Raw genomic sequence first — 15,609 nt, forward strand, 5'->3', positions numbered from 1 at the left:
TTAGCATTTAGATTTATATTTAGCATGTAGCTGTAACAATTACATTTAACTAGCTAAATGTTGTAAAAAGTGACATCAGAAAATCAACACTACATTTTTAAACAGTGTTTGAAGCTAAATGTGACAAAATTTAGGCATGAATTTTGAGCACAAGCTCCTTTACAAACGGCGCCCCATAGGATCTTGTTGTCCTTTACCATCAGTCTGTAAACATCTAGGAGCTGAGGAGAGCAGCTGCTGGAGGTTTTAGAGGGAATGTCGTCCCATTCTGGTTTGATGGAGGATTCTAGCTGCTAAACAGTCCTGGGTCTTATTTTTTTTGTTTTATGATGTGCTGAAGGTGTTTAATTGGTGAGAGGTCTGGACTGCAGACAGGTCAGTTCAGCATCTGGACTCTTCTACTGTGAAGCCATGCTGCTGTAAATGGATGCAGGGTGTTCTTTAATATTGTCTTGATGAAATATTCAGCGACCTTCCTGAAAAAGATGTCATCTGAATGGGAGCAGGTGTTGTTCTAAAACCTCTCCTCTCTAGTATGGAGGATGTGGCGTCAGTGGTTTTCAAAAAGGATTTCAATTTTTCATTCATCTGACCACAGAACATCTTTCCGTTTCTGCCTCAGTCCACTTTAAATGAGCTTTGAGAAGACAGCAGTGTTTCTGGATGGTGTTCACATCTGGCTTCGTCTTCGTATGATAGAGCTTTAACCTTCATCTGTGAATGCCACAGTGAGCTGTGTTCACAGACAGTGATCTGTGGAGGTGTTCCTGAGTTCATGCAGGGATGTCCAGAACAGAATCAGAGCTGTTTTAAGGGCCTGAGGTTTAGAGATTTCTCATGATTTTTAAAAACATGTATCTTGAAATGTTTTTAAGATATTATAATCTGTAGATGATGAGATATTCAAAGTCTTCCACAACATTATTCTGAAATGATTTCACTGTTTCTAGCTGCAGTTTTTCACAGATTGATTAACCTCTGCCCATCTTTACCCACTCCTCTCACTGACCTGTTGCGACAAACCTAATTAGCTGTAAAAATGCTCCTCCAGCTGTTTCTTATTTGTTCCACTTACTTTTACAGCCTTTTGTTGCCCCTGTCCCAGCCTTGTCAAGATGAGCTGCTGCCATAAAATTTAACAATTAACTAATCTTTTCCAAAAGAAATGGTACATATTTTTTAGTTTGTTCCAAATTTAATTGATCATCTGTTATTAGCATTTACTGTAGTCTGGATGCAAAATCTGATATTTTTTTGTGTTTGTATGCTGGTTTTTATTTTTTCTTCTCTTGCGATACATCTCTTACATAACTGAGTTTTTTGTGATGGGGGGAAAAAAACCAAACAATACTTGTGACTGAGGCAGATCGGGGCTGGTTGTATTGTTGCTCAGCTGACAGGTGTTGGTTGTGATTGTTAGCAGATCTGATCACAAGTGTGGATGCATATTACTGCTAACTGGGATCGCACATAATTAGAGCTCGTATTAGGTGTTCAGAATACACAGTTTGCATGTTAGCACTGGACCAAAAGGTCCCACGTCAGGATTATAAACTGGAATAAGCAGGTAGCCATCACGGGTCATCAGTGTTTTTGCTCTCTAGCCTCTTGTTGAATATGACATGCTAACGGAGCTGTTCTTTAAAGTACACAAGGGGAAATGACAATATATTAAATCAACACAAAAGATGCTGCAATAAACCCTTCATCACCACAGTTTCCTACCTTCCATCCTCTTTGTTTAATATGTTGGAGTGGGAAAATTTCAGGGGATCTCAACATGTCGGTTTATTTTAATCACTGTTGACAGGTTTACAACCCCCTAGAATATTTTCTTTTCTTTTCGTTTTTTCTGTCTCAGTGTTTTCCAGAACAGAAGGTGGACGTGAGGTACGACTACGAGCTGCTGCCCAGCAGGAAGCCGAAGTTCTTGGCGCAGACTGCAGCGCATGTAGCCGGAGCGGCGTTCTACTACCAGCAGTCTGATGTGACGGAGCAGCCCTGGGCAGGAAAAGTAAACCTTTTCACTTATTTGTCAAAAGACAGCCGTTTTGTGCTCATATGCATTTTTATAAATTGCTCTCTCCTCTCCCGTTCTTCTCGGTTTTGCGCGCTCCGTTTCGCCTGCAGAAAATGTTCGGGGTGTGCATGCATCCGAAGTTCGGGGGCTGGTTTGCCATCCGAGCTCTGCTGGTGTTCGTGGACGTGGCGGCGGGCTCAGAGCTGCTGCAGCCGGCTCCTCCTGACTGCGTCCCTTCCAGGGAGGACAGAATTCAGCTGCTCGAGGCTTTTAACTTTCGCTGGCAGGTACGCCAACATCAATACGCTTTACACATAAAAGTTCTAGCCCTCTTTGCAGGAATGCATGTCACCCACTGCCTTTCATGCCAGAGTTTGAGACTAAAATCATTTTATGTTATGAAGGGAGAGAGTTGTAGCCAGTTCGGTCAACCCTTGTAATCTCATGCGATCTTGTGAGCTCTCACGAGACGTGACGGCACTTAGTGTGGGTTGAGAATGACTTTCAGCTACAATATTTGTATTTGCTACGATTAATTAGCCATGGCTACTGTCTCAAATAGGACTGACTGTGAAAGTTAATCAGCTGTACATTGAGGGATTATCTTTCATTCAAATTTGTCCACTGGTTGCCTTTTCGCCTCTGGCTGGAGGCAATAACAGTTTCATAATCCAAGCCAGAAACTATTTGAATTTCATTCTCTGTCTGTATAATTCTAGTTTTGATTTGCCACACATAACGGTTTTTAACGTTTTTGAGCTAGTTTCTGATTGCATTTTCTCTTTTGTTATCACAAGGACTGGAGCTTCAGAGACATTGTGCCTCCGTTGCAGACCTACTCTGAGAAACAGAAGGAGTACTTCTCCACCCGGCCGGCTCAGCGGTTCGCTCTGCTCAGGACTTGGGGCTTACTGCCAGGCGAAGACGGTCTACCTGAACTCGGCTCCGACACACAGAGTCAGGCCAACGGGCTCAGCTGACAGAGGAGAGGAGCTCCGATGTGGAAGTGCTGCTTATTTCTTTTTAATCTCAAGCCTCTACTTGAACATCTGATTTTTGTTTTAAAAAATCCTGATCAGCTGCAAGCTGTTGTAATTTAAGCTTGTAAAGTTCTGGTTTATGTATATGTTCAAGTTCATACAGCCTCAGTTGTTGTTGTTTTTTTTTTATTTAATACCATATTGCTTTAAACACTACATATTCTAGATATCTAAATAAACAATAAGAAGTTCCTTTTATGTCCTTAGGAGCCTGTTTGAACACAACTATTGTTAAAGAAAAACGCTTTAAAATGTACCCATAATTTAAGTTTTCTGATTGACATCACTGGTGCTTTCATTGTTGCCAGATATTAAATAAAAATATTGTTTTCTGAAAGCCGATTGGTAATCAAAGCATTTCTATTCTGCTTTATTTTGAAAAAAAAAAGCCACAAATTGCAGATAGAGCAGCAAAAAATGGAGATGATCTCATATGGCGTGACAGTTGAAGATTAATGTGAAGAAAATAATGCTCTTTTTATTTGTTTTTGTATAAATTTGACAGCAAAGATTGAGAATAAATAGCTACCCAAGCTTTCATTTGATAAGTTTTCAGTTCCAGATGTACTTCTGACAACATGCACGTCCTTATTTGTTTCTCAGAACAGTCTTGTTTTAGAGTTATTACTAGAAAAAGTATTGGTTTGAAAAGGAAAATCCACCCTTTTGTCTCTTTGTATGCATCTGTTGTCCTCATCTCAGGTTTACCTGACTGTCAGCTCGATGCATTATAGATGTGAGCTGTCTTCGGTCCATCAGTGTGGCGACAGACTGATTACTTTCATCTGTGACTAACCCCTCGGCTCGGCACCGGATAGCACTAACTCGCAACCCAAACCTGCACTTTTTCCAGCTTTAGCTGCTTCGATTTGGTTACAGGCAGCTGTTTTCTGTCGGCTCAGCGGAGGAGTTGAACGTGTGAGCGGTTCTGCAGCAACAAGTTGCTTTCACCTGTCCGCCTCTGGGTGTCAGTGTTGTCCTCCTCAGTGTGCAGGCTGGAGGTGTGTGCCGCTGTGTTTCTGGAGCATCTGCAAGTGTTGAACGCTTGAAAAAGTCTAGCACTGACTGCAGAGAACCTGCCGTGCATCAAGAAGTAAACCGTTTTAACCCTGCAGCTGCTCAGTTATTCTGCAGGTGCTTCATCTTTAATGGGTAACTTGGAGTTTTTTACATTTTCAGGACTTTTTTTTTTTTTTTTTGAACAGCCTTTTCACACATTTTATGTTATTTGCACCCACCCCTTCTCTCTTATTGCTGCCCCCCCTTTCTCCCTGCTGTACCAGTCTGTCTATCTGTGTACTGAATCAGCATTTCAGAGCAGTGTGCCGCAGGCCTGCAGAGAGCCAGACTACGGACTTAATTATGTTCCCACTGATACGCAATCTCGCCCCTTTCTCTCCCCCCCACCCCTCCTGTTTTGCCCCATCCCACACCTTTCTCCTGTGTTTGCCTCTTTCCTTTTTTTTTTGACATGTCAGTAAATGCTGCAGTTTGGCTGTCAGCCCAACATAATTTTCAGAGGAAATAAACCATAATGCATCTATATAAGCTTTTATTGTCAGCTCTAAACTTCCTAATGAAACTGTTTATGGTAGCTTTACACGTGCTGCACTTTTTCAGCTGAAGCAGGTCAAAATTTGAGCTTGAAAATATCCAGATGAGGCAGATTTTAGATTTCCCAGTTGGTCAGCGTATTTGTCACATATCTCGACAACAAAAGCAAGACATGAGTAGATTTTGCTCTTTTTCTTGCAGCTTTTGTCTTGTTTATTCGTCCTCTTCTTATTTGCTTTGAGGTGAAGGAATCGTTTTCTTCAGCCGAGGTTTGTGGTCCTTAAATATCTGCTCATGTGGGAAAAGAAAGGAAGATGTAGTTGTGCAGATAAAGGCCTAGCATTCGTCGAAGGAGTGCATATCACCCGCTAATGTAAGTCGTTGCTGCTTTCACCCAAAGTAAGGGAAAACCCTGGGCAGGAATTAACGTGCTGCGAAAACAATCTGGAGCTGGGATAGTTTCGGGCAGAAATGAAAGAGAGAAGAAAGACGGAGGGAAAAAAAAAAAGAAGAAGCTGAGTGGTGTTTGATGGGGTGAGGATCAGTGAAGCAGCACTATCCGCCCACAGACATCAGCTAACAAGAAGCGAGGGGAAAGGCCAGCAGCACACCAGCAGCAGAGGAACTGGGAGCTGAGTGGGGGTAGGAAAGGACTCACATCTAGAGAGCAGAATATTCATAGTCATTTTACTATTCAGTATCAATAATAAAAAAAGAACAGAAGCCAAACAAGAGGTTGAAATTTATAAAAGATTGTGAAAAATGTTGCATTCTTGTTGACAACAAAAGTCTCTTAGAAGGTCCATCTGTGTTTAAATCCCTCCTGTTCACTGTGCATGTTTTTCTAGAGGTTTTAAAATGTTAAATTTCTCTCCTTATCGGTTTCCTGGCTTAGCATAATTAACCGTCCTCTGCCTCTGCAGATGGGAGAGAGTAGATGACAGTGGAAAAAAGAAGAGTCCTTATCTGACTCCGAAAAACCAGAAATCTTTTCTTTTTCAGACGCCCACAAACACTTAACAGATGTGTTAAATAAAACATCCAATCGATTCAGAAATCACTAAATCAGATAAGACCAGCAGCTCTTCTCTGGCTGCTTTTTCCTCCGCTTTCCCACCCCCACATAGAGGTACTGAGCATCACACGTACAACTCATTTAGTTTAGCAGATAGATTTGAGTTTTTACTCTACTTTCATACAAAAGACTCTCATCCCCCTGAGTTAAAGCTAAAATAGGAGCATGAGCAATTCCTCGCATTCTGTTTTCATTTACATTTAATACAGCATCCCAACTTTTTTTTGAAACTGGGGTTTAAACATATGTTTGATTTGATTCTGTTTGTGTAAATTAAAACGGGAGCAGAATGAACTTGCGCTTTATAAAACGTATGCGGGTAAAGATGATGTAAACGAGGCGTCTCTTTGGAAAACCACCACGTAACAACACCCAACATCCCGTCAGCTCCACCGTAACCTTACAGTCAGAGAACAGGGAGGCAGAGGCTCAACCTGAGCTGAGGTTCCCCTTACATAATCCCCTCTTTAAGATTAACTTCATCCCCCTGAGAATGTGATATATTTAACCCTCTGAACCAGAGAAGAGAGGTGCAGCCTCGCAGGAAAATCAGACAGGTTGAAGACTCAGATTTGTTTGTTGTATTTGCTTAAGTTAAATGAAGTGTATCACTTTAGAAATAGAGCAGCAACAAAACAAAAGACAAAAGTATGTCTGTTTCCATCTACAAACACATTGATCAGCATAAACAATTAGCCTGCAGAAGGCCAAACAGCAGCAAGCTGCCAATACTGACATCTTCAGTCGTGCATTTAAAAATTTGCTTATTTTTTATGTACATCTTCCAGATTATATGGATTTGTTTTATGGTCAGGAGAATATTTTGGTGAACAGGATTTTTGTTTCTGGACTGTAAAGTCGACCAGCAGCCAGTTACTATCCTGTGTCCAGAACTGGGAGGACAGGAAGTGAAGCCAAAACCAGCAGTCTTATGTAACGGACGACAAAGAATCATTCATCCAATGTGCAAAAGGCACAGTGTGAAATTACATTTTTATTAATAATGGGGCATTACACAGCAACCATTAAAACCTCTAAAGTGGGAAAAAAAAGCGAGAGAGATTTATATGGATCTAGCTTGATAATAATGGGAAGGCTGAATCAGCCTTCCCATTATTTTCCTGTTTCTTCGAGACGTTTTTGCTGTCAAACTACTGCTGCATACTTTGTGCTAATTTAATATTTCATGGAATTAGTGTGCTATGACAATTATTATTATTATTATTAACTTTAATTAACTTATTATGAATGTCTTCTTATCCTCCTTTTAGCTAATAGTTAATGTCTGACTAATTTTAGCTTTTATTTACTGTATTAGTAATTGTAACTTTTAGCTATGGCTTTGATAATTTAATCTTTCATCCACTGTTTTTCTGGTTTTAGCTTTTAGCTAATGTTTTGTTTATTTTGCCTGATTTATTTTCTGTATTTGTTTCTCTAGTCTGTTTTTTCTTTTTAGCCCAGTCGTTTTACTTATTTTCAACTGATATTTTAAAATACAGTGAAAAACCACATTTTCCTTGGCCAGATCATTCAAAACCAGATAAATAAATGAAATGAAATAAAAAGAAAAATGATGCTGTGCATGTAGCAGAGAGTTTAGCAGTCTTATAACCTGAGGAATGAAGCTGTGGTTTATTTGATTCAGTGGAGTGATATCTTCTACAAGACGGCTGGAGATTAAACAGCCTCTACTAGAGCCACATTTATATTATTTTACTTTTTTTAGTCTTATTTTATTTTCCTAACTTTCTTTTTTTTTAAATTTAGAGCTAACCTTATGTAAGCCCCACATGAAAACAAATAAAGTAAAGTTTTTGAAACGTCATTATTCAGTTTATTTTAGCTTTATTCATGTGTCCGACACCAGTCTACAATTAGTGCCACGAAAGTAAAAAAACTAACCTTTGGTTCAAATTGTACAGGTGTTTAATGAACTTTACTCTTAGAATTTAACTCAATGACACATATTTAATGCCTTTCAACTGAATTGATCAGAAAATGTTTAAAATACAGATATAGCAATTGTGATCCTGGGCTTGAAATATAATTGAATAAGAGCTCTGACTGCATCTTTATAGTAAAAAAAAAACCCACTGCAGCTTTTTTTACGAGACTATTGACGAAGGAGAGACTTTCCCGCTCTTTCCTGCGGCCTGAATGACCATGATAAACTCCATCCCCTCACAAGGTTGCTGTGTTCATATAGTAAAGTCTCACACAGCTCTACTACTGCATGAGCTGATTTATAGCCACGCATTAGCAATATATCACAGCTGCCAATGAACTCAGAATCTGCCACTTAAAGTAGATTAGTTCCCCACTCCACAAATGAAACTGAAGGAGCCACATTTAGCATGTGAATTCTGTTGTTTCGCTTTCCTTTCATTTGTTTTCGGCTCCAGCCTTTAAAAACCTCTCCAGGTTGAACGGCAGCGAAGCAGTGGTCACTTTTAAACCCTAAAATGAGCTGCGTCAATGCGAGCTCTGCTGAAAACTACAGCCACTGAGATTTGCTGTGCACAGCGATGCCAGCCAGCAGCAAGCAAAACGATGATTAAGCACAGAATTTGGCTAAAAGCATGTGATGATAAACGCGTGTGTGTTTATGCACGTCTGCCCTCCACTAACACCATCATGTTTCATCCCGTTTTTTACTTCCTAATTACTCCTGAAAGCTGCGGGCACAGAAAACACCAAAAGCCCACAATCAGTACTTTGTGTATGCATTTCTGTGCGTGTGCATGCAACTTTCTGTGCAATATTCATCAACGCTGTCAGTAAATTCTATAAAAATAAATGTTCAGTTTAATCTATAGCATGCAGGAAAACAAAGACTGAAAGGTTATGAACAATTAATATCTTATCTGTTGGAGATGGCTCTTTGAATGACCTCTGATTTAAAACAGCTGCGGCCTCCAAAATTTCACAACGGTTCATGTGAAACACTGAAGTCAATATAAAACAGAATAGGGATTTACTTATAGCTTATTTATGAGCACAAATAGCAGCTGAACCATCTGTACCACTTTTAGTTCACTTCAGGCAGGAATATCATTAAGTTTCAGCTGTAAAGGTTATAAAAACAGCGTTCACATAAACAACAACAAAATCTTTGAAAGTGAAGTTGTTTCAAGGTGGCAGCAATTTGGTTTCAGCCCTGCTCAGACCAGCCGTTAGCTCGTCAGTCCGGTCACAATGAAACTCTGTTTCCCCAAACGGAGGTCGTTCAAAGAGCCGCTTGTGTTTGCTGTTTAACCTCTGAGTCAGAAATGAGAAGCACCCGAGGACAGGCGATCCAGTCTGATTGGTAGTTTAGAGTCAGTGAGCTAAGTAAAAGATCTCCCTGAAATGAAGATGGTCGCAGATCGAGTCTAATTCTGTCTAAACACTAAAACATTCATGGGCTGATGTGGAACTTCATCTGAGCGCTGAGGCAAGAAGAGGACACGGGCTTTACTTTCAAACCCTTGAGTGCTCAAAGCACCTGCTGTCCGACATTCAGCATCACTAAGTGTAATGAGAGAACACATGAATTCATTAGGCTCACGTTGACCTGCTATGACGAGTAATTTAGTTTAAAACACACTCAGGCACCTGCGGGAGAGAGCAAATTAGCATTTTAAATAGAGACAATTATAGGCCAGGCCATTGTGTGTGTGTGTGTTAATTTAGACACACAGGCTTGTCCTCTCTACTGACTTGAGCAACACATCGCCGTGTTTCATGCCGTCTAAAATATTGACACAACATTATGCACTGCTCCCACGCTTCATGTGCTCTTTATAAATAGAGCGTCGAAGCCGAGTACAGCTGGAGAGCACTTCTGAGAGCACTTAAATCTGACACAACACAAAGAAACCACTGTGCATTACATTACTCCTACATTTAGCTGACAGGACTTACAAAACAGGTATCAGAGGGAATGTTTTAATTAGAGACATTTCATTCCAGTTTTTATTCATGTGGCACCAAATTCCAAATCTCAGGGTGTTTTACATGAAATAGTATATGCTGGGTTGTTTTGTTACTATGAGCAAGCTTTTGGAGACAATGAGATGAAAAAAGGATTTAGATAAAGGTATAGTCCGGTCATTTTTGAAGTGATGTTCTGTAAAATAGTTGTCAGTAGTTAGAACCTTATTAGATTTGACGTCAGTCATAGAGCACATAGTCTGAAGCAAAAAGGAGAAGTCTTCGTCCAGACTAGGCTATGTGCTGAGCATTGATCACGTATGGCATGATGGACAGGGTCTCCAGTGTACATCTGTATACAGTGGCTATGTCACACAGCTTTGGTATGGGAAGATCAAGGATTCAGGGTTCGAACCTCAGTGCCGCCAACCTCGGCTGCGTGATCAGCGGGAGACATAGAAATGATGCCATGCCGGCTCGGACGTTGCCTGGACTGACAACGTTACCATCAGATGTTGGGGAACTACTGGAACAGGACCTTCATGAACGAGAGCAGAGAACGAGGAAGTCTAGAGAAGGAAGGTATACGGGAAGGATGTGGGAACTATGGACACTTTGATCCCCGAAATCCAGATTAACTCAGAAACAATTTTAGATTCAGTGTTCCAACATTCAAGAGAGAAATCTGGTATCACATTTAGAGATCTCATGGGACTGTAACATCAGAAAGAAGGAGCACGAGAAGCTGGAGAAACATGGAGGGCTGAAAGAGGAAATAGAGAAGTTGTGGAAAGTCAAAGCCTCAGTGGTACCAGTGGTCATCGAAGCACTTGGGCCTCAGACTTCCAAACTGGAAGAGACCCCAGGAACAACCTACCAATCTGTTACTTCTTTTAGCCAAGCGTTCCTCAATTTGCTCATTATATTCCGTAGAGTAGCATCATGAATTAAGTGTTTTAGTTTATCCAGCACTTTTTCAAAGCTAGATACCTTAAAACCACTTTTCTATCTTCAATACGCTCGTCAACACTTTAAGCTGAGTGTTTAAGTATTGTTTACATGCAGTCACATTCACTATATTAAATATAACATTTAAATGATTCAGCTGTTTATACTGCATTCTTACAAAGGTTATTTTTTTCCACATTTCTGTCCGGTGATCCTAAAATTCCATAAATGCAGCACAACACATTCACATAAAAACTAAGGAAAATTGCATAAACCTTACCTGCCACCAGTCTTGCTGACACTTTAAATTTAAAAGAATAAAAGCAGCTAATAACAACTGGATGTTGTCTTGTCACAGTGGAAGATGTGTAAAGAAAAACCAAAATATAGAGTAACAGGATTTGTTTAAAGTCTTTTCTGCTGGTTTGTTTTGGTGCAAATCACACAGTGAGAGAGAGAGAGAGAGAGTGTGTGTGTGTATGTGTAGGATTTGACTGGGTTTTACTTACACAACAAATTGCTGGAGCATGCAAATGCTTTCTACAGCGTAGGCACTTACTGGTAAATAAATTAGCACTGCAGTGATGCGTTACCTTTTTCTCATTGTTTGGAGTGACACGTCTCCTTGAAACACCAACTGTTTAAGGAGTGTGGCACGAGGAGGTGGTACAGCTGTGGGTCTATTTCTGGTAAATTACATAAATTATCATGCTGGGGTGAAAGAGTAGTCTTTAAATAAAGGTTTTTTAAGAGGAAAGTGGACACCAGGCAGATGAAAGTGAAAGAAAATGGGATCTTCCCTTGAATGTCATGGTACCAACACACTGTAGAGTGGTGCAGAAAAGGAAGCGGGCATCAAAACGTTAGTGAGTTTGTGTCAATTCGCTCTTGATTCCCCCAAAATGCCATGTTTAAGAAAATTTAACACAAGTTAGGTTTCCCCAGCAGAAGCCCACGACTCTTTACCGACGCAGCCGGGGTCTCCATCTCAAAGCTGTCAGCTCGACTCTTCCTCAGCGCCCTGTTTCCTTTGTGTGGGGTTCCACCCGGCTATTTTCAGAGTCTCCTGAGGGGAATCAGACAACACCTTCACCCAGAGCAGCCTCTCCAGGCCATCCATCATGCAAGAGCTGCAACTACACTGAGCCTGGAAAAGGGCTGAACCAGCACTTTCTGAGAGAAGGGCAAGTGAGAATTCATCCCTTGTATTCTGACAAAATCTCTGGTAAGCGTAAAGAATTTTTTTTTTCTCATACCTTTTAAGGCAGAGGGATCACCCTCAGGACATCTGGCATCATTCACCTGGTTGAGATCCTTTGCTTCATGCTCAGACTCTCATTTCTTATTCCACACCTCATGCTAAATACAGTATTAAACTCTTAATAGCCTCAACAACAAGGAAGGACTTATATTTTATTTTCTTTATTTTTTGACTATCTTTGACTTTGGATTTTCTGGGTTTGTTGGTTTAATTTGGGATTTCTTGTACTCTTTAGTTTTTGTATCATTCCTATTTTGTGTTTACTTAATATTGATTCTTGTTCTTGTTTTATTTTGAAGGCTTTCTTATATTTTTCTGTAATATCTGGTTTAAATATTGTCTAGCTGAAGCTCATCAGAGCCTTTGTATGTGGCTCTTTTTCTCACCTCTTTTATTCCTGTAACAAACCTTTGTTCGACATGCCTCTTTACCTCTTTGTTCTTGTTTATCTCAAGTATTTTCTGACCCATCACAGCTTGCTGCTTGAATTTCTGTTTCCTTGAACTTTGTAATACACCCTTTTCCTGCCATGTCATCGGTTGTCTGCAAGTAATTCATCAGCTTTTTTTCCTTCCCCTTCTCCAGGCTTCATCTTATGTTTGTTTCTTTATTTGGCCGGCACTCGCAACATAACTCGATTTTTATTCTGTTTTTCTTTTTTTATATGTGAAAAAAGAAACCAGGCTGTGAAATTTGATTGATTTGGTACCTTAAAGTTCCCGGTGAGAAGCAGATGCCAACCAGTTTGAATGGTTTTGTAGTTTGGGAACAGAATGGGAACTAAACCAGTTTTCTGTTGGCTGAGAAAGCATCAAAAAGAGGTTTAACCAATTAACAAGTTGGCTCTTGAATTGATGATTAGTTTTGTTTAATTCAAAGCCTAGCATCCCTTAAAGGAACACTTTTTGCTCTCCATCTTTCATGCCAGTTTTAAACTAAGATCATCTTATGCTGAGAAATGATGGAGTTATAGTCGTTTAGGTCAAACCTTGTAATGCACAATCTCACCAGACATGTTAGAGCTCAGGGCACATGTTGAGGATGACTCTCAGCTGCTATTACACCAAAATCAGCTCAACTGCTGTAAAATTAACCAAGTTACAGCCATTTTTGTGTTGGCTAAGGTGGCGTCCATCTTGAATGGGGTTGGGCACAAATGTTAATGAGCTGTAGATGTGCATCCAATGATTGGTTTCTGAGTTTCACTGAAATCCATTCAATGGTTCATGAGATATTCTGCTAACAGACAGAGAAGCAAACACTCACACAGACTTGAAGGGGAAAAAACATTACTGCCACTTTCCCTTCAGCAACAACGACGCATCCAGGACTTTAAATTTGTGATGACACCCTCTATTGTAGCAACATCTTTATGCAGGACTTCTCCTTTAGAGGGCAAATAACAAACCTACCTCTCCATATTTGTCTCGTAACAAACCTTTTAGTTTTAGAGAGTGACTCTGAGTCTGACAAAACACCACTCAGAATATTTTCAGGTCAGTACATAAGCTCTGACAGGAGTTCAAACTGATATTTTAGCAAATGATTTATTTGGACACCTCAGTCAATCACCAGAATGAAAATTACAACACTTAGCCCAAAGCAAAGAGAGGGGTGGTGGTGGGGGGATAAAAGACAGAAGGCCTCATTAAGGATACAGTAAAGCGTGTGTGTGTGTGTGAGTGTGTGTGTGCTGTCATGTGTCACTGTGTGTGAGAGCGTGATCATGAGCCAGTCATTTCTGAGCGTGTCAGTCAGAGCAGCTCTCCTACGCCCCTTGGGAAGGTTAAGTAAGGAAACAGAGGAGATGAAGGTGGGGAGTTCTCATCAAAAACTTCCAAATTAAGACAGGTGTCGAGAAGAGCCATCCTGCGAGGGGACGGAGGAGCATGAGGGAGGGGAGCGCGCTGCTGGGAGGGATTCTGCTGAAAGACAGAGGAGTCATTCTGTCCCCTTCATGAGGATCGTGTTGGAGGAAAAAGAGACAATTACAAACGTCTGAGGAAGGAGAGGCGTGTTACAGAGGAGGAGTGGGTGCATTCGTGCAGATGTGGGTCTCCATCTTTGGGGCGTGAGGTCATGTTGAGAGGGGGGAGAGCTGGTGATGACGGGGGGTGGTCCTTGGGGGCAGTTCTGTGGTAATGAGCTGTTCGTCTCAGAGGAAGACAAGCTCTATTACAGGGACACTGAGCAGCTATTCTGAGCTTTAATCTGGCTGCTTAACCTCCTCATGCAGCTCAGCACAGATTCCCCCACCCCGCCAAATGTAAGTGGAGGCATTAAGATTGGACTGAAAAGCAAATCAAACGCTGTGAACAGATGTGAAGAGTATGGTAGATCCGTCTGAAACGACTCTATGATGTCAGTCAGGGACACTAGAGTCAGATTTGACTCTCATTTTCTAACATTTTACTTCCGTCTTAAAAAAGGGGTATGATTTCCTGTTTCACTCATTTGTGAACAACTTCACTCTTTCTCCTCTTTTCTCACCAATTCATTTTCAGGAGATTTTCCCAGACAGAGGAGGCCAGAAAGCCAATCTCTGCTGCTGGGAACGTTTCTCATCGTCTGCACATTCTGTGTGTGGTTCTTGGATCAGGTGCGTGAGATCCTGGCCTCATATCCTGGACAAAATCTCATTTATGATGAAACTTGTGGGCTAAAGCATGAATTGGACTCTGACCCAAAAGATGCAGAAACAAAAATCTTATTTAAACAAACAAAAAAAATGTTAAGTTGAAGCCAAAAAGTAAGCCACGCAAGCCTCATGTAGCTCTGGTTTATTCTATCCTGTTGCAGAATTGTGTCAAAAAGAAGGTTATATTTATTGTCTGCTGCTTAAAGGTGAAGGCAGACAATAATGCATTTACTTGTTTCTGTGTGTAAGTCTGTTAGCAAAATATCTTGTGAACCTCTGGATGGATTTTAATGAAACTCTCAGAAAGAAATTTGAGTCATTCACACCACATAATCTGAGCAGGACATTTCAGAGCTCTCAACACAAAAAAATTTTAGTTTTATTCTCGGGCATAAAAGGTGGCGGGTGATTGGATTTCCTTCAAGGAATTCAAGGCCTATAATAAAAATTTAAAAAAAAAAACCTTTTTAATTGAAGTCATGATCGGCTATTTCATTGTTGGTTGTGTTGCCTGACAGAAACATGTGGTTGACTTTCTGATCAATCTGAAACTAAGAGTTTTTTACATGAGCTTGTGTTATTACTAAAGGCTAAATCTGGTTTCCAATAAAGAAGGAAGAAGTTTTACCCTCAAGTTTGACGCGCTGAATTATCAGGATCAATTACAGCTATAATGAGCTGACAGCAGAAACTAGACGTGATGTTCTGGTTTTGATGCGCCATGTTTGCTCTTCCATCGTTTAGCAGACGGCTCGGGGCTACCACTGCTCAGATATTCTCTATCCACATAAGATTTAAGCGCACATTAGGAAAGCATTTACTCTTTTAACTGCCTGCCAAACACCTGCTGTGTGCAGAAGATGAATAAACTCCCCCACTGTATGTCACCTGATCGCCCTCCCTCTGCCTCTACGTTCCTCCTCCTCCATGCATCAAGTGAACATGGCCCCCACTGCAGCATCTGACCCATCCTGAAAGAGGTGACGTTGGACAATAAAGCCTATGTTCCTGCCAGGAAACGACAAGAGGAGATACAGGAGGTGGAGCAGAAAGAAGAGCAGGATACAGGACTAGGAAGAAATATAAGCAAAGGGGCAGGAGGAAACACTGGAGGCCATGTAGGAGATAGATACTAACGAGGGAAATTACAGCTTCTGT

The 15,609-nt window shown here is 40.8% G+C and overlaps 1 protein-coding gene across 1 annotated transcript in view; it reads left to right on the forward strand.

The window, feature by feature from the left end:
* Nucleotides 1-3,484, forward strand: part of mmachc (metabolism of cobalamin associated C) — a 5,107-nt gene extending 1,623 nt beyond the window's left edge. The window contains exons 3-5 of the mRNA XM_017407123.3: nucleotides 1,862-2,014; nucleotides 2,131-2,307; nucleotides 2,818-3,484. Coding sequence (XP_017262612.1) covers nucleotides 1,862-2,014; nucleotides 2,131-2,307; nucleotides 2,818-3,000 — 513 coding nt within the window. The 3' untranslated portion in view covers nucleotides 3,001-3,484. The remainder of the gene's footprint in view (nucleotides 1-1,861; nucleotides 2,015-2,130; nucleotides 2,308-2,817) is intronic.
* The last annotated feature ends 12,125 nt before the right edge of the window (nucleotides 3,485-15,609 follow it).

This window comes from Kryptolebias marmoratus, linkage group LG24 (assembly GCF_001649575.2).
Source record: "Kryptolebias marmoratus isolate JLee-2015 linkage group LG24, ASM164957v2, whole genome shotgun sequence".
Lineage (NCBI taxonomy): Eukaryota > Metazoa > Chordata > Actinopteri > Cyprinodontiformes > Rivulidae > Kryptolebias > Kryptolebias marmoratus.